The 18,850-nt window shown below is 42.0% G+C and overlaps 1 protein-coding gene across 1 annotated transcript in view; it reads right to left on the reverse strand.

Moving 5' to 3' along the window:
* The window catches only part of Mtr (5-methyltetrahydrofolate-homocysteine methyltransferase), a 70,012-nt gene that overhangs the window by 11,171 nt on the left and 39,991 nt on the right, over positions 1–18,850 (reverse strand). The window contains exons 18-25 of the mRNA XM_051151478.1: positions 16,407–16,496; positions 15,038–15,190; positions 14,084–14,191; positions 13,137–13,237; positions 6,013–6,080; positions 5,401–5,521; positions 1,419–1,500; positions 206–304 (exon numbers count right to left, since the gene is read on the reverse strand). Coding sequence (XP_051007435.1) covers positions 206–304; positions 1,419–1,500; positions 5,401–5,521; positions 6,013–6,080; positions 13,137–13,237; positions 14,084–14,191; positions 15,038–15,190; positions 16,407–16,496 — 822 coding nt within the window. The remainder of the gene's footprint in view (positions 1–205; positions 305–1,418; positions 1,501–5,400; positions 5,522–6,012; positions 6,081–13,136; positions 13,238–14,083; positions 14,192–15,037; positions 15,191–16,406; positions 16,497–18,850) is intronic.

The raw sequence follows: 18,850 nt of genomic DNA on the forward strand, positions 1-18,850 counted from the left end.
ATGTCCTACTTAAAATTCATTGTAACAACCAAAACAAAAACAAAAGTAAAAAACAAAAAAAACCCACCAGGAATTTAGATACCAAAGAACTCAGATTTGAATTACAAAATAGACCTCTCTCAAAGAACTCCACAAAACAGTCAATAAAGCCCATTAAAACCATGGCTCACTCTGATATGAAGTGAGCAAAGACCTGCTCACTTACTTTGAGAGACTCATAGTGTCCCTGTCTAATATCTTCATATTCTTCCAGTATTTCTTCAAAGTAGTCATCTTTCAGATTTTCATCTAACAGCTGAGAACACTGAAATGCAAGATAAAGTTTAACAGCCATAGGGCAGCAAAGGAAGATAAATTCCACAGAGGCCAGGGAGATGGCACAGCAGGCCGAGATGTTTGCTGCCAGCTCTAACAACCTGACTTTAATTCCTAGGAGCCGCTGTAGAAGAAGAGAGTCAATCCCCACCTGACCTCCATATGCATACTGTGGTATTGTATGGCTCTGCCACCAACCCCACCCCGTGCAAAGACACCCTCACTCAATAGTGGTTACTGTATAAACACCACACACATAAATACACAGATCTGAAATGTTCCTTCAGAAGATGGCTCAGAAACTTATTCACTGTCATCCAGTCTGTGTGATGATACTAGAGGTGCCCAGATCACCAGGCCCTTCAGTAGATTTCGTCCCCTACGAAGATCGCTGTTACTGTCAAGCCATGTTCTTCACTGAAAACTACCAACAGGATTAAGACAGAGTGGGTTGCTTAGCTCTTTTCTATCTTACACTGAGCTTCTAGGTGAATGACTTGGAAACTGAAGGACCATGTGGTCTTCTCAGACATCCCTCTGCTGTTGTAGCCTATTATTCAGCAAACACATGAGATGGCAATCAGAATTAACTGGAGGACAAAGGCTGAGAAAGACACATGGGCAAGGTTTTGTTATTTTCACTGAGAAACTACCTATTACTCTGGGTTTTGATTATCTTGAGACTGTTCTGCTTTCTGGTTGAGCTGGCCCTATCAAGTTCTTACATCTGGAACAATGTCACTTTAAAAACCCACCATTCCAGTTAATTCTGGCAATGATCAAAGAAAACTACTCATATTTGTAAATGAAAGGCATCTGTCAATCTGGTCAGATAGATGTCCAAGCGCAAAGCATCTTGGTGCCATCCTTCAGCCGCTGCTCAGTTCTGTCAACATCCCTGAAAGCACACGACGTGCTCACAGGGTTCACTCCCAGCTCGGCAAACACTGCAGCAGCATACCAAGAACTCTAGCCTGCTCCTTCACATTTCTTTAGTAAACCTGACCAAAACAAAATGGATCTTGGGTGATGCCTTGGCTCTAATGCTTTCTTTGTTCTCTCTTTACGACACATGTAAAATAAAAGGACATCCCCACACTCACCACCACCACACTCTTGGATGCATCCAGGACATGGATTACAGGTGCACTGTATCGAGGTGCTATTTTAACTGCTGTGTGGGTTCTGGAAATAAGAGTCAAGAAGAAAAAGCATGCCCATCAGCGATGACAGCACCTTACTCAGACAACTCTTGTTCAGAACTGTTAGACAATATGTTTCTATGTTGTGTTCAAGAGACAGACTCAGGTACCTACTTATAATACTGAACTCCAGATTTCCCTCATAAACTAAGAGTGACTTTTCCCCACCTGGAGATGAGAAAACAAGGTGAAATGTTATAAACTGATAGGCCTAGGCTCCAAGGGAGTCTGACAGATGAGAAAGGTTAGTTTTTAGTTGTCTACCAACAAGGAGTGAGTCCCAGCCCAGGCCTGCTTGAGCCAAGGGAGGAACCAGTCCCTGGCAGTCACACCCTACTCTCATCAAGGTCAAATGCCTTCCTCCAAATGAGCTGGAAACCAGCCACACCCTGGGGAAGCAGGAACCAGGCAGAGGGCACAGGACACAGATCTGACTGCTGCCTCCTCTTTGAGAGAGACATTATACCACTGGCCTCCACCTACCTTCTAGTTATAAAAAGAAACCCCAGGCCTGAAACTCAACAAAAAATAAAATAAAAAGAGGCTAAGGATATAGCTAAGCAGTATAACTGGCTACAAGGCAGAATGCCCTAGGTTCAATTAATCCCTAGGATGACAAAAGTGAATCAACTAATTAAAACAAAATACTGAAGCAAAAAAAAATTTCATACTGACATTTGGTCAGCCCTAAAGAGCCTACTGGCAAACTTTAACTTATAGATACTGGGAATTAAAGGCTGTTACCTTTAATTCTTAAATATCACACTTAACATGTTAAACGTATCGTCCTGACTGCTAGGTGCTTATAGCAATAGTGTAGGCTATATATAGACAATTTCATTAAGAAATATACAAAATTAAAGTGAGAACTGGAAACATACATAGCCTCCCTTCCATGGTAAAGTGAGGTCTGAAGATGGAGAACATGGGCTTACAGAAGTTTCCACCATGTGCTTCCTGCTCTTTCCTTCTCCTAAATCAAGTATTTGCATATTCTTTCCCTCAGTTGAAGTGTACTATAATCTCTTATTTCATATCACGGCCTAGTCTTAACTGCATGGCCAGTGCTTTAACAAGGCTGTGAGAAGACTCAGTCAGTAAGTGCTTTGTGCGCTTACTGCACAAACCTGACAGCCTAGATTCAATCCCTGGAACCCAAAGGCACCAGCTGCCAAGCACAGTGACATAAATTCAATCCTTCGGACCCACATGGTACCAAACCCTTGTCCTCCAAACTTTTACATGCACACCATGGCATACACACACCCAAGAGAACCAACTCCACAAGGTTGTTCTCTGACCATCAGACAGACAGACAGACAGACAGACACACACACACACACACACACACACACACACACACACACACAATTTTCTAAAAAGCAAGGAAAAAAATAAAGATGGAGAAATCAGGATGGATCAGAGGTAAGAACAGCTTCCAAATGGATGTCATGAAATCCTATACACACCCCTACATTCTAAGCCTCCACATGGAAAGCTTATGGTCAATGCAAAGAAGAAAGCAAAATCATTTACCTTACTCCTGAGCAATGAAATACACACAAACACACTCAGAAAACCCTTTCTACCTTAGAGCAACGTTGACTTTGTTAAATTAAAAATCAAGCATTGTAAAACCTATTTTGTTGTAATTGGCTATACATTAGTTAAATTTATCTTGCAGAATGTCTACCCTTGTGAAGCTCTGCCCATAACAAGGCCAGATTTCCATGACGTTTCTCTATGTGATACCACTTCACCCATGCAACAGCTGGTTTTCTTACAAATACATTTAAGGAGGACACTCCAAGTATATTCCCACCCACCTCTGACCGCTCGCCTTCACTGGATGGTCATACTTTGTACTCAAATGTCTTGGAAGCACAGGTCTGGTTTATGCTACTACTGGAGAAGTCACAGCTTATCACCTCAGAGATCTGTGTCATGAAACCACAGATCTCTGGAAAACAAATCAAGCCCTGATGAACCCTCAGTCATCTGAGGAGAAGCAACCAGGGTCTAAGGAGGAATGTATTCTTGTCTGGTAGCTCATATAATAAAATGGACCACGAAGTCAATGTCAAATTGACACAAGTAGTAAACTCCTGATCTTAATGAAGCATACTATGATATAAAAATATTTTAATTATGAATCCAGTGTCCCAGGTACACAACTCCGAATATTGAGATTTGTTATATTAATTACATAATCACATTTTTAAAAAGTATTTTGACACCAATCCATAGCTCCTCTGGCCACTTTCCACACAAGCAAAAGTCCAAGTTAAGTTCATGAAACCCAAGTTATCGACCAGGCATGGTGGTCCAGACCTATAATCTCAGCTACTTGAAAGCTGAGAGGGAGGACTGTAAATTCAGGGCCAGCCTGGCCTAGAGTGAGTTCAAGACTAGGCAATTGAGTGAGGCTTGTCTCAAAAGTAGAGAAGAAAAGACTGGAAGCCCCTTTAGGGGCTGGGGACATAGTTTAGTCAGTGAGAGAGATCTTGCCTAGCAAGCACAAGGCTCTAAAAGAAAACAAACTAAAAATCCTGTTTATCAGTGGCCAATCAGATCCAGTAAAGAGTAATTCTGCCACTCGGCTAAGAAGTAAGCCCCTAATGGAAAACAAATCCAGTGTTCTAATATCAGCAACAGTGGTCAACTGTCAAGTCATTTTAGTATGAAAAGTAATTAATGGATAAAGATGTAAACATTTTGCTAGCTGTGAAAACTCCATTCACATTATAAATGATATGATGGTTAATTCTGTGTGTAAAGTTGAGAATACCACACTACTCAGTTTCTGGTGGTACTGCATGCAGTCCAAATGTAGCTCTGAGGATACTTTTAGATATAATAAACATTTAAGTCTGTAGACACAGTAGGTTATCCTCCATAGTGTGGACTAACCTCATCAAGCAGCTAAAGATCTGCAGAAAAAATAGAAAGCAACCTCATTTTCCCCTGCCTTTTGTGCAAAGAACTTCTGCCTAAAAACTGTCCTCTGACTTGGGAAAGCAACAGCAGCTCTTGCCTGAGTCTTCAGCTTACAGATTCCAGACCTTCGAGTCCCACAATCACATGAGCCAATTCCTTAAAATAAATACCTCACTCTCTGAGGAGTCCTAGAACAGTCTGTCATCAGAATACTATTTCACTTTTGCACTAGGAAAGAACAAAACACTGCACAACGTGAGACTACCAAGTTCAACACTCCAGCTTGCTATTATCCCCTGCCAACCATCAAGTGTCTGTGATGTAGGAAATGCTGCAGAAGCCTAGTGTCTCTCAGCATGACCCTGATCCCAGGAAGAGCTTAAACCAGACACCACCATATGACGCCATGGGAGCATTTTCTTTATGCCTTTTATCCTCAAGTTAACTCTAAGTCCCCCTCTCAGGAACAATTCCCCCAAGCGACTTCCTACTCACTTCCTTTAGTCTAGCTCAAATTATTACAAGATTTGAGTATCTTCAAGGGAACTTATAATTACTTAGCCAGACTCCTGCTTCAACAGAGTAGGCAGGAGTACAAGCAACATCTTTCTGAAACAACAAAACAAAAGAACACCAGTTTTGCTATTCAGTCACATTTCAAGAGAGTTCAGAGTACATTTTAATTCTTAGGAGCTGCCTAAAAGATGAGAGGATTAAAGAAAAGAACTGTAAGAAGACAGAATCCAAAACAGGACAAGGGGAAGGAATCACAAATGTTTCCCAGAGCAGGTTCCAGAAGCCTTCTGACACTTCCCCAAGAGAAGAAAGAGAAGTTTGTGCAACAAGGAGTCTGATGAGCAAAAGGAGAACACGGCAGATTAGCCACTGTCTTAAAGCACAGTGACAGGATTTAAAGTGAGTAAAAAGCTGCTCGTTGCTCACTTACCTTGAAGTAGTTGCTCCTCCTATCAGCAATGGAATCTTTATAGACAACCTCTCCATTTCCTTGGCAACAAAAATCATTTCATCCAGGGATGGAGTGATGAGTCCTGACAAGCCGATTATATCTATCGTCAAAAGAGAAAAAAAAATTGACCAGTGAGAATGAAAAAGAGAGAAAAAGAAGATGGCTTTTTAAAGTACTGAACATTAGAAAACCTAATATGTCAATTTCTAATTCTAGGAATTTACTATTTGCTTAGGGTAATAAGAAGTGTGTCTTACATTTGTAGTAACACATTTTTAATAGATTTAGGAAGCCACACAATAAAAATTATATTTAATTCAAAATTACCTCAGACTTTACCATAAACACAACTATATATAGGAGGGAAATCCAACGCAACTATTTTCTTCTAAGAAGCCAGTCCACTCCACCCCTAGAGCTCAGGAGACCCATGGACACTCACATACTTCTTTCAAGCCCCAACAACCTGCACTGAAGCTGCTGCCTAGATGTCCCTCAGACCCGACATGAGCTGGGTTTTACCATTGCCAAACAACAGACTCTCAGGGGAGTGATGCTGAATGCCACGCCCAGAAGACCATGGCACAGTACCTGCTTTGTGGTCCAGAGCAGCTTGAAGTATCTTATCACAGGGAGTCATAACTCCTAAATCAATAACTCTGAAGCAAGAAATGAGATGTGAGAAAATTAGCAAGAGCCCATGAAAGACAAACCTGAAACAAACATTTTAATTTTAGCCACCAAATGCTGCTCTGGTGTAAACTGGAACCACAGTATCAAAGGTCATCCATCCTAGGTTTTTTTTTTAAGGAGAAAAATATTCTATTTTATGAATGAACTACATGCTACAGTTTAGATCTAAAATCTGCCCCCAAAGGCCAGTATTTTGAAGGCTTAGCTCTCAGGTTGGCATTTTATTCATCTTTATTCTTGTGTTTTTGAAGCAGGATCCCAGAGCTTTCCTTTCTCTTTTTCACATCCCAGGCATTATGAGGCTTTAACCCGGCACTTCTCATCGTGATTTGCTGTTTGCTGAGGACCAAACACAACAGGACCAGCAAGAGGCTAAAATTTCTAAAATTATAAGCCAAGATAAATCTTTCTTATAAGTTCTCTTGGGTATCTACTACAGTGACAGAGAGCTGACTGACACACTGCATTCTTTTCCCCATTCATCTACCAGTATGCTGTGATTGTTGAGTGGCACTCTATACCCTCACCTCAACTCTGTGCCATAAGTACTACCCCAGACCCATTTAAGTGAAAAAGGCATCAGATAAGGCAAGGTTCCCATCACTCAACTGGCAGTAGAGCTGGGATATGAATCAGAAACTAACACAAAATCCATTACCTTATCTCTTCAGGACAAAAAGAGTGCTGGTGGGAGCCGGGAGAGAGGAAGACGCCAGCCCCTGCACATGCAGAGCAGGTGCTGGGCAGAGCTTGTACTTAAGGCAAAGGTGGGAAGAGAGAGCGACTGAGAAGCACCACCCACCAAGACAGGTCAGCAAGTCTCAAGTAGGAAAGCAACTCTGATGGACACACATGAGTTGAAGGACAAGCACTGAGCCAAATAGTGAGCAGAGTCTAGGGAAATGGTTCAGGAGTTAAAAAGCCCTTGCTACTGTTGCAGAGGACCATAGTTCAAACCCTAGCACCCTAATCTGACTCACAACCCCCTGCAACTCTAGCTCCAGGGAATGTAATGCTCTCTTCTCATCCCCAAGGCTACCCAAGCACATACACATAAGTAAAATAATAACTCTTTTTTTTTTTTTTTAGAAAGGAAGGAATAATGCCAAAGAATTTCAGAAAAAGTATACATCCTGAAGCTCTTAGAAACTAGGAACACTCTAGAGATGTTCTACCTATTATTCTTCCATGTTATGTTGAGAGAGTTCCCAGTGTGTGTGTGTGTGTGTGTGTGTGTGTGTGTGTGTGTGTGTGTTTTATCTTAACATTTTATCTGTTAAATTATTTAAAAATTAGAGCATGTGTTTCCAATTATTCTATTGTCAGAAATTCCTAAAAACAAACCAAAACTGACAGATGTGATGGTATATCCCAGAACGCTAAAGGCTGAGGAAAGAGAACTGCCATGACTTAGAAGCCAGACTGGGCTATATCTAGCAACTTCCAAGATCCTGCTTCAGGGCTACACAGTAAAATTCATGCATTAAATGAATCAAACAAAATGCTTAATTTTTTTTTTTAGTTCACTTAAGAATATAGAGCATAATCCCAGCTGCCAACAGTAAGTGCTGCACACTGAGGTGGGAAGCAGGCTTGCTTATCATTCTGATTGCATGGCCTCTTCTGCGGATAGATTTGTATCTTGCTCCTGTATTCTTTCTTATAAGAGGTTTGTTTTGGTTTTGATTTAACTAACATTATGGAACCCTCAACAAAAAAATGAGGCAGTTTCAAGTTAACAAGTATACTGGGCTCTGTTAGTATTAACCAATAGCGAACAGATGCTGGAGGTGGTGACAGAGAACCCCTCAGGTACTTTTTTGTTGTTGTTGTTTTTTGAGACAGGGTTTCTCTGTGTAGCCTTGACTGTCCTGGACTCACTTTATAGACCAGGCTGGCCTTGAACTCACAGCGATCTGCCTGCCTCTGCCTCCCAAGTGCTGGGAATTAAGGCATGCGCCACCACCACCTGGTAGTACTTTTATTTTTTAATATATGAAGAAAATCTGGTCACTAAAGATCTTTTGTTTAAGTAACTAAGTATATACTGCTGAATATAAAACTAGGCAAAAGAGCAAAGAGCTTCTAAATCAAGACAAAAAGGAATGTTCCTCGAAGCTGATTATTTACAACACTGTACTATAGTTTTGACTTTCGTTGTGAGTCTAGCCTTTAACAGCGGAACCATCTCTCAAGCCCTGTATTATGTTCTTAAATCTGATTAAAAATCATGAGAACAATGACAGAAAAAAGAAAGAGAGAGACAGAAAAAACAACAACAATTATCTTTCTCTCACTTTTCGCTCCTGTTTTATGTTATTACTCTCAGGTACAGCTTACATGCATGAGGAAAATCGAGGTGACTGCTCTGGCTGAGCAGAAACAGAAAGGAGAGGGTTGTAGAGAAAAGAACTACACACTACACAACCAAAGCAGCAGAGGGTCAGGGAGGCCACCATCACAATGGAACCCCCACTTTTTTCAACTGAGCCCAACTAAAAATTGGCCTGTATTTCTCAGAGATTGTGACTTCACAGGCAGAACAGGATCCCAGCAGCTCTCAGACTACAACCCCTCCCCCCCCCAAAAAAAAGATAGAGCTTGTAGACCAGGGCAAGAGCTGTAACTCTCCTGGTAAGAGAAGTCACTTATTCAGGGGTTGAATAGAAGAGTATGACTGGTTCTGGTCAACCAGATTCACTCCTAATCAGAAAAGCAGAATGAAGAAGCAGAGACTGGTTAGGTTGCTATACAAGCCCAGACATCACACAGCAATGGTCTGACCCAGCATGGAAGCAGTATAGTGGTGAGCTGGCCACACCCTGTCAACACTGTAAAATAAACTCACTGATTCATAAAGCTGTGAGAAGAGAAGCCAGGAACACCAAAGAGTTTGGTATGAGCAGTGTTTTAAAACAGGGATGAGTCTGGAAGATATTTTTAAGATGACAGCTACTAATTTGATTTTCAAAATATTAGTTTGCAATTTCAATCCAAATGGAGCCTTTTAGGCAGTTACATGAACATGTATGTATGTATGCCTGGAGTCTGGGAAGAGAGATCCACATGAAGACACTGAGGTCTTTCCAGAATGGCAAAGATACCGGATAGATGATGTGGCTGACCCTATCCTGGGCCTTAGTACTTGGGGATTTCTGTACCTGAAGCACCAATGCTACCAGACAACTCCCTGGAAATGTAGGACTTGAGCCCAAACCTACTCTCCAGCAGCCCTGAGTCTCAAGATGCCCAATGATGCGAAGGAAGAGGACAGGTTAGGAAGCACCGCCCTCATCAGAGAAACCCAAGGACTGAGCCTGAACACATTGCTGTGTTTGAGGATGCTCAGAAAAGGAGGAACCAGAAGAAGGGTGGTAAGCAGTGGTCAGTGAAACAGACTGAGAACAGCAAGCAGGGAGACTGAGAGAAGCAATGTCAACCTGCTACTTCCTAACCTGCCATCAAAATATCTTGCTGGGAAATGACTGAAATAATTCTAATTTTCTACACACAGAAAGCACAGGGTTTTACAAGACAGCCACTCCCAGCCTGAGTACCAATCTAGCACTAAGGCAGTCCCACCGCATCTTCAAGGGCACACAAATGACCCTCCTGAATGCCTGAAAAACGGAAGCTCTGTGCCAAGTGCTCAAGTGGAAGCATTTTTAGTGTGTCACTAAAGTGTCCACTAAAACCAAACAACTAGAAGCATTTCTGGGGACACTGGAGATTTGGTTTGAAAAAAATAAATAAATTAGTGTTATCAAGCTAGATGCAGGGAATTGCAGCCAAGGCAGATCCTAGACCATGACGGTTCAGGGCCACGACCAGCTAAACATCCATGAGGACCCTGCGGCCTAGAGGAGGGTATGACTAGGTCCACCCCTGCTCTGTGTTGCTTCCACCTTCCCCACCTCTCCTGCTACTCCCTGTCACTTCTACTCGTTTCCTCCCACTCTCCCACTTCCTTCACTACACCTTGCTCACTGTAAGTAGTGTCTATCCCATGTCTGTAGACCTTTCCTCGACACATTACTGTTTCCTGCCATAGGAGACTAAAAAAAAGAAAAATGAAAAAATTAGCTAAGCTTGGTGGTACACACCTGCAATCCCAGCACTTGGAAGGCTAAGATAGGAAGAATTCAAGTTCAGGGCAGGGCACCCTGGACTACACAGTAAGACCCTGTGTAGGGGGTGGGGAAAAGGTGAGGAGGAAGGAAGGAAGGTGTGAAAATGTTAATTTTACAATGGTCTTCCTCCTTGTTTAGAACAGAACTCTAGGAGCTGAGATGGCTCTGTGGGGATAGGTGTTTGCCACCAAGCCTGACATCCTAAGTTTGATTCCTGGAACTCAAATGGTAAGCAGAAGTAACTCCTGAGCAAGTTGCCACCTGCCTTTTGCAAGTACTTGCCTGTGTATACACATACACATAAAAAAGAGAGCTTTAATATGCATTGTACTTGGGATTCAAATAAAAAATATGTTGTAAAACATGAATTACTAAAGATATCAAATAGTAATTTAAACTACACAGAATTTAGAAAATAGACAAAAATGATTCTTTTCCTCTTCAGAAGAAATCACTAAGTAAAGTAAAATTATGCACACAAAGGCATGATGACTTAAGCCACCATCAGTGGATAAATGGATGAGAAAATGTAACATTCACAGGGAACGAAATACTACTCAGCCATAAAAAGAATGAACTCTGTCATCTGCAGCAAAATAAATGGTGCAGATGGTCATTATTTTAAGTAAAACAATCCAGACATGAAAATATGATCTCTCTCTCATGTGAAGAAGCTTAAAGAGTTGACTTTAAAGTATGAGAAGGCTGAAGACTAATTAAGAGAGGCTGGACAGGGTGAGGAACAGACAGTTAAAGGGCAAACAGCAGGCACTACAACAGTTATGCAGAAGAAATGAGGTCTCACGCCCCACAGCAGTGCAGGTAGTACTGTACACAACAGCCTACTGTGCATGATGAGGAACTGTGACTAAGGGTGAATCCTCCACGTCAGTAAGGAGACAAATGCTAGATCAGTATACATTGTATATATGTGATGTAACTTGGGAAGTTATACACATACACATATATATTCGTTGTTAATTAAAAATAGAAGAAAGAGGTGGAGGAGGGGAAGGGAAAAGGAGTGGGTACAAATGAAAGAAAACGCAACTAAACTACAGTTTCTCTTTCAGGAACCTGATAATGGCTGTCACTGCCTGGCTGCTGCCCCTGCAATTCACATATCCTACCACTAGATGGAAGCATCCTACCAGTCTAGCACCTAGCTGTGCTTTTGTTTTTTCCCCCCTTACCTTCGTCCCCCCACACTAACACTACCACCCTAAATCTGGACCACTTGAGGTCAGAAGATCCACCCTTAATCTAGGCCATACATTCTGGTGGCAGCCCACACAAAAGACATGGAAAAAGGAAGCTTTTGCTCTCTGTGTTTGGCCAGGCAAGCCTGGACTATGTTAATCCACCCACCTCTACATTTGAGTGCTGGGATTAACAGTCTTTTCCACAGTTAAGAGAGTATATCTAAAATCAACTGTCATGTAATTAATTCTCTAATCAAAAATGCTTCTGAATATTCTAACTTATTTCTCAATGGAAATTTCAAATATAAATGAGTCATTACAGTTGAAGTTGATGCACGTCAATACAATTCAGGCAAGTAAGTGACATCATAGAACATTTTAACGAATAATAAATAGGTGGTGGAAACTGCAGTCCTGATTTTCAAGGCTAGGAAAGAATGCTGTCTTCAGGACAAAGGCTGGAAAGACAGGTAGAAAGACTGTTCATGGGGAAAGCTGCCCTCCTGACACAGCCAGTCCCCAGCTTCCTGAACGGAATCTAATCAGTGTTCCAGACAGAGATGGGTCAAGTGCTGAGAGGAGAGGCCAGGAAGGCTGACAGCAGAAAAGAGAGAAGAGCCACAGCATCAGCAGACTCCTCAGCCAGAGAAAAGGCACAGTGGAAAACAGCCCATGACTCCAAAGGACTGCTGGCCAGACATAGACCAGGACAGGATCAGTGACTTTTTCATTAGCATATACCTAACATAAGCCATTAGCACATCTGGAAAAATCAGCAGCATCAATACTCATCCATTGTGAGCTATCAAAAGGGAGTTTCACCTGCATATATCATTCCAAAAACTACTTCATTGTCACTGTCATGGCTAATCTTGGTTGTCAGCTTGACTACGCTTAGAAGTACCTAAAACCAAAGCAGCTGGGTGTATTTGTGAGGGATTTTTCTCAGCTGAATTATTTGAGGTGAGACCCACCCTAAATTTAGACCACTTGAGGTCAGAAAATTCACCCTAAAAATTAGTGGCAGCCTACATTAAAGAACAGAGAAGAAAGCTATTGCTTTCTGTCTGCGTGCCCTCACTCTAAGTAGTTAGAACCCAATTCCCTGGGATTCCAAAGTGGACTGAAGAACAGCAGCTCTCTCAGGCCTTCCTGGGCTCCATCACAAGAGTGAGATGCTGAGTCACCCAGCCTCACTGACTAAACAACTACTGGATCCTTGGCCTTTCTGTCACAAAACAGTCACTGCTGAACTACTTGGACCACACCTGTAAGTCTCTAATAAATCCCTTATGAATATATAGATTTTTTAGATATTAGATAAAGATATTAGAGCACAGTAATATAACCACCAAGAGACACAGAGGATGGTGAGACTACTAAAGATAAAGCCTTCCTAGAAAGTCCCATGTAGTCAACTCTCATAAGAACCCTGCCTAAAACCTGGCAGTCTGCGGAGTGGAAAAGGACACGTGTCCAAAATAGATTCTTAAGAAGCCTCCTGTCTTCCTAACCCCTAAGGATTACTTCCTATTCTCTGTATCCTTTAACAAATATGTAATAGACATATAATTAGGAACCTATAAAACAAAAACAACCAGCCTCACCCAAAGGCCATACCCTACTCCATCCCTCTCACCCAGCACCCTTTAGATATGAAGGGTCTAGAAGAAGTGAGATCTCAGCTTACCTGAAATTATTGCAGCCCAGCACCACACCAACTATGTTCTTGCCAATGTCGTGCACATCACCCTTAACAGTGGCCAGCACAATGGTGCCTTGGTAGGGGTCCTGCAAATAAGGCAAGCAGCTGAGCTTGGGTAGGGGGTTACCAGGGAAAACCAGGTGACTCTCAAGAGACACACAGGTATTGGCAGAGGAATAAATATCAGAACCACCTCAGGGTAGGTTGTAGACCCAAGCTCTGGGACTCCCAGTTCAAAGGAGGCCCAGGGATTTCAACCAAGCTCATAGGTTCTACCATTTGAAAAGAGTCAACAGCCACACACAGAAACAGTCCTAAGGCTAAAGATCACACCTTTAACTCTGAAATTACCATGGTGCAGTGCCAAGAGTTGGAAGAGAGAAAGGAGTTGGCCGACTGCAGATTTCCCGCAGAATTTGAAAGTAGCCCAGTGCAGGGAATGAATGCGCATCTTTTACTTCTCTGAAATAGTTCTTTTGTACAGTGAGCGGAACAACAAAATGGAAAGGAAAGGTATGATGGGCAAGCATCATCTAATTCGTCCAACTGCAAATTTAGGTTAAGAATTTAGAATTCTAGGGTCCAAAGGTGCCTAAACTTCGTAAGGTTCTAAAGAAAGTAAAAAGGCTCATGGCTGACTCGGATGCTGTAGTGAGCAAGATGAACGGGCTTACCAAAGACTATTAGGGAAGAGCTCTCTAAAAGCAAACCCGCTACCTCCAAAACACGAAGATGGCCAACAAGACGACACAGGAGGGAAAGGAACTTGCTATGAAAACCTAAAGATCTGAGTTCAATCCCCTGAGCCCTTGTATGGAAGGAAGGAGAGCACCAACTGCTTAAAAGCTTTACTGTTGAGGCTCCCGACCTCACAAAAACAAGCCTTCCGGGCCAGCTCCTGAAATGGCTCCAGGCTGGACTAAATGACTTGCCTCTTCTTCAACCGAACCGTTCAGCACTCTGGCTTCTTCTCTTTCTTTTTCCATGAAAGGGATAAGGTGGCCAACAGCCTTCTTCATGACTCGGGCTGACTTTATAACCTAGAGAAAAGCAGAGTCCGGCATCATTAGCAAACCATCACAGGACTGCCACTGCTGACCTGTGAAGCTCCAGGACCAATTAAGAATGCCTGGTTTGACCTTCCCAGATTTCTACAGTGAGCAGGATAAAGAATTAGATCCATGGGGAACGCCGATGAATAAGGCTCAGCAGGAGGAAAACCAAACAGAAACCAAAGATTATAACTTCTGTTTCTGAACCTTTGCTTCATAGGTTGTTTTTGTTGCTGTTGCTATTGTTGCTTTTCTGCCTGAAGTCCTTTTACTGTATCTCTGAATTCTACACATCTTTTAAGTTCCATGTTTCAACCAGATTCATCCTCAGCATTCTATAAATCCCAAGGATTTTAACTCACTGAAAATCGAGGTTAATGAAGAGGCCCTTTAAGCTTTTTACATGCTTCAGAGCTCCTAACCCACATGCTCAGCAAAGATTTGTTAAATGATAGCTTTAAGTAGTTGCTATACTAATGAGTTCTGATTTTACTTAAAACATACCACTTAAAGGCCCACTATTTAGAAGAGTAATATACTTTCAAAATATGTATTCTTAAGGATGATCACTAGCTATAAAGTCAAATATTAGTATTAGCATTACATTTATCTTGGGTAGGAAACACAGTAAGAGTTGGTTATGGAAATACAGAACACACAGACTATGGGCCTAAGAATGCCTATAAGATTTCTGACTCTGTACACACTAAAGATGGACTGGCTTCTAATACACCCAAAGAAGGCTGTACTGAAACCTAAGAAATGCTCTCAAACTGACTATTTACAGAAAAACAGAAAATGGGATTGGTTAAGATAGCTTTCTATTTTTCCAACCTGAGGTAGAAACATTTTGCCAGCTCCAAAAAGATCACCAACCACTTTCATGCCATTCATCAGGGGCCCTTCAATTATATTCAGGGGCCGGGGGTATTTTTCCTGGTTTAACCTGGCTTCCTCAGTATCTTCAATAATGTGCTTTTCAATGCCCTGAAAAGAAAAGAAAGAAAACAAAGTAGGGGTATGGGAACAAACAAAAACTATATTAAGGCCTAAAACAAAGAATGAACCACAGACATGCTTAAGAGCATGAATCTCAGAATCAGCCTGACAGAGTTGGAGTCCTGGCTCTAACACTAATGCAGGGAACTGACTGAGTTTTGGTTTCCTCACTTACAGAATCACAAACATACCAACTTTATGTTTCTTATGACAACCAATGTGATAGACTTTATTTACAGTGCCTAGCTATTAATAGGAAGTAAGTACATGGGGAAACTGAGTTATCAGTGAAGTGGTAGTACGTGCTTATCATGTGTGAGGGTCTAGGTTCACTCTTGCTAATAAATAAACATCTCCATGAAATCAGTATCTGCTCAATGAGGCATGGTGGCGCATGACTCTGGAAGCATCAGCAAGTGGACCTCAGGAGTTCAAGGCCAGTATGATCTACATAGTGGGTCCCACGCCACCCAGGGCTATACTGTAAGATCCTGTCTCACATAAATAATAAATAAATAAATAAAACTATATCTTCTCTCACTATAACATTACTTGACTAGAATAAGATTCAACTCCCAGGGGGAAGTGATGGAAAAAGAGAGAGAGAAAGAACAAAAAAATAACATGGAACGGTCCTCTCCTGACTTGTCTGGCCTTTGCTGACAAGCCTTCCTCCAAAGCCAAGGCTCTTCAAGAATTGTAAGATACAAATGAATAATCCACAAACTAAAATATGTGACTCTCAGAAGGTCTAAGAATTACAAGTTAAGTTCAAGAGCCATAGAACATTCCGGAATATTCTGGACTCAAAAAGTAGAAACTGAGGTCAAAATATTACTTATCTTATCTAAAATTCTACCTATTGTAGAAGAGCAGACCACTGGCTGGCCAAGAACCATTTGCTGACTACCCAAAAGAAACCGGGTCTAGGGAGGGTTCTTTACCTCAGAACTACTAACTGGGCTGGGAAAGTCCTGTACAATGTGGGCCTATCCTGTACACTGCAGCCACTGAGATCTAGAGCATCTTCCACAGCCACTGATGAAAGCTGAACACATGACCTGAGGGCACTGGCAAACAGATCTCTCCAGTTAAAAATCAGTGATCAAAGGCCTAGGGCCTGTCTCGCTCCAACTACTGTCAGCAATGGCACAGGGGAGACATAATGAGCCACCAGGTTTCTAGTATAGGCTCTGGCACTCACCTTCACAAGAGCATACTCAAGGCGTTCTTCGATGGAGCCATTCCTCCACTCATCTGTCTGGATAACTTTCTTCCCTCCTTTGCCATGAGTCTAAATTAAAATTAAGACCAAGAAGTGGGTACAAATGGTACACAGTGAACTATTTGAAGCAAATAAAAAGAATCAGTGTCTTATTCTTCCTGTAAGTTCCCAGACCCCAGGGTGTTCATCATGAATCAAGAGTGCAGTATATGTTGAGAGAGGAAAGGAAAGAAATGTTTTAAAATGTGAAGTTTCAGTAGAGAAAAGAATGGTTGCATTTTGCTCTTTCCTTCTTTCCTAAAAGTTAACAATAGACATCAACATATTTCTAGGACATAGAGTTAGTCTCTAACACTCCAGCACCCAGGACGGATCAGAGCCACCCACATGCAAGCACTGAGAAGGTAGGAGCCAATGGCAACAATGGCATGCACCTATAACCCAGGCATGTTGTAAGCCGAGGCAGGAAGGCTTTGAGTTCTAAGTCAACATATACTATATAATGAAACTTGTCTCAAAAAAAAATTCAAAAGGAAGAAAGTCTAGAGTGAGGGCAGAATGTTCCTAGAGGTGGGCACACTAGGCAGTGTAAGATGGTGCTTGGTGAAAACCATGGCTCTGTTCCAGGGAAGAGCATCTGGGTGCTTTGTGGATGGCTCTCCCAGTGAGAAGCCCCCGAGGAGAAGCCCCTGTAGGCCTGGCAAGGACCCATGTGACAGAGCCTGCAGCCATGGCTGTCTCTCCTGGGACTGGCCCTGGTGATTCCATTTCTCTAGGACAACATTATGTATGCTCTTGGTAGCTTTTTCCTTTACTTCATCTGTATCTCTTAATAATTCTAAGGTAGATTTGTTTAAAAAAAAAAAAAAAAAAAGCATGACATGATTGGGATGGTGACTCCTAAAGCAACTCAAAACCCAGGAAAAGCTTTAAGAAAGACAAAATAGAGATCATAAAGTCTCTTGAAGCACATTATTATTCTCAGAAAGCAAATAGTATCCTCTGACTCAAAAACAGCCTTTGCATGAATAGAAGTTGATTGAGTACACATAAACATAACGACATCAGTTCAAGAACAAAGAATTCATCTATGAGGGTATCAGAATCTCAGGCAGTCAGAAAACAAGAGTCAACCATCTCCTGTGCCAACAGATATATTTCCTTTTCTTGACTATGGTTGTTCAGGACAGAATATAGAATTGGTCAGAGTAGATTCAGATAAGATAGGTGCTTAAGGCACAATGTGCACCCAGATCTAGCCAATGGGGACATTCCCCACAGTTGAGTGGAGAATGGGGACTGACTTTCACATGAATTCTGGTGCCCCATATTTGACCATGTCCTCTGGATAGGGAGGCCCGGTGGCACTCAAAGGAAGGATAGCAGACTACCAACAAGAGACCTGATACCCTATGAGCATATACAAGGGGAGGAAGTTCCCCTCAGTCACAGTCATAGGGGAGGGGAGTAGGGGGAAGGCAAGAGGGAGGGAGGAATGGTAGGATGCAAGGGATGGGATAACAATTGAGATATAATATGAATAAATTAATAAAATATATGTATTTTAAAAAAGACAAGAAAAAAAGGCACAATGTGCTAACCACAAAGACCACAGAGATGTGCTTAACTATGAGGTCATAAGGCTAAATAAAGCGAATGAGAAGGAAAACCTGTGAAAAAAATCTTTCAGAGAATCATTATCTAGTTTCTGGGAACATATCTGAGGAAGTAAAACTGAAAAGTGTGTGCTTTGTGACTTTGAAATGAAATAAATACAGAGAGGCTCAAGCTATTCAGGGTCATCTCCTCATGAAAAAGTAGTGATCATCTCTTTCACCATTTCCATCCTTGGGGTCTTTGAACCCACTGTAGCTGGACACACACTCATCAGAGTTTTACGATATAATAAGGGGAGGGGGTTGGAAGAAAACATAAAGGGAAAGCTCTAAGAGTACACATTTGGGGCTGAATGAGTGGAGGATGCATAACAGCAACATGGACGTTTGAGGAAATAGAACTACCAACTCAGACGGTGAGGAATGGCTTCAGAGAAGCTGAGTCTTGAAGGAAGAAACTCACAAGAGATGAAGGCACAGTGAAGTATCCTGGCACACTGGGTAAATTACACTATCTTATACATTCTCCCCCTCCACTGCCGGCACCAGCTGCCCAAATCAGAAATGTCAGTGTTGAGTAGCCAGTGGCTCAAAGGATAAGCACTTGCTATGACGCCTGATGATCTGAGTTCAAACCCTAGAAACCATGTAAGTGTAGAAGGAAAGAACTGACTCCACACTGTCAGGGTACCACATGTGTGTCTGCAGGCTCTGCAAGGCAGGGCACAGCTCCTACTGCTTAGACCCTCGAAGTCAGGCCGAGCACAGAGCGGGCTTGGTGAGCATTAGCAAATGACTGAATGATGG

Source organism: Acomys russatus, chromosome 9, assembly GCF_903995435.1.
Source record: "Acomys russatus chromosome 9, mAcoRus1.1, whole genome shotgun sequence".
Taxonomy (NCBI): Eukaryota; Metazoa; Chordata; class Mammalia; order Rodentia; family Muridae; genus Acomys; species Acomys russatus.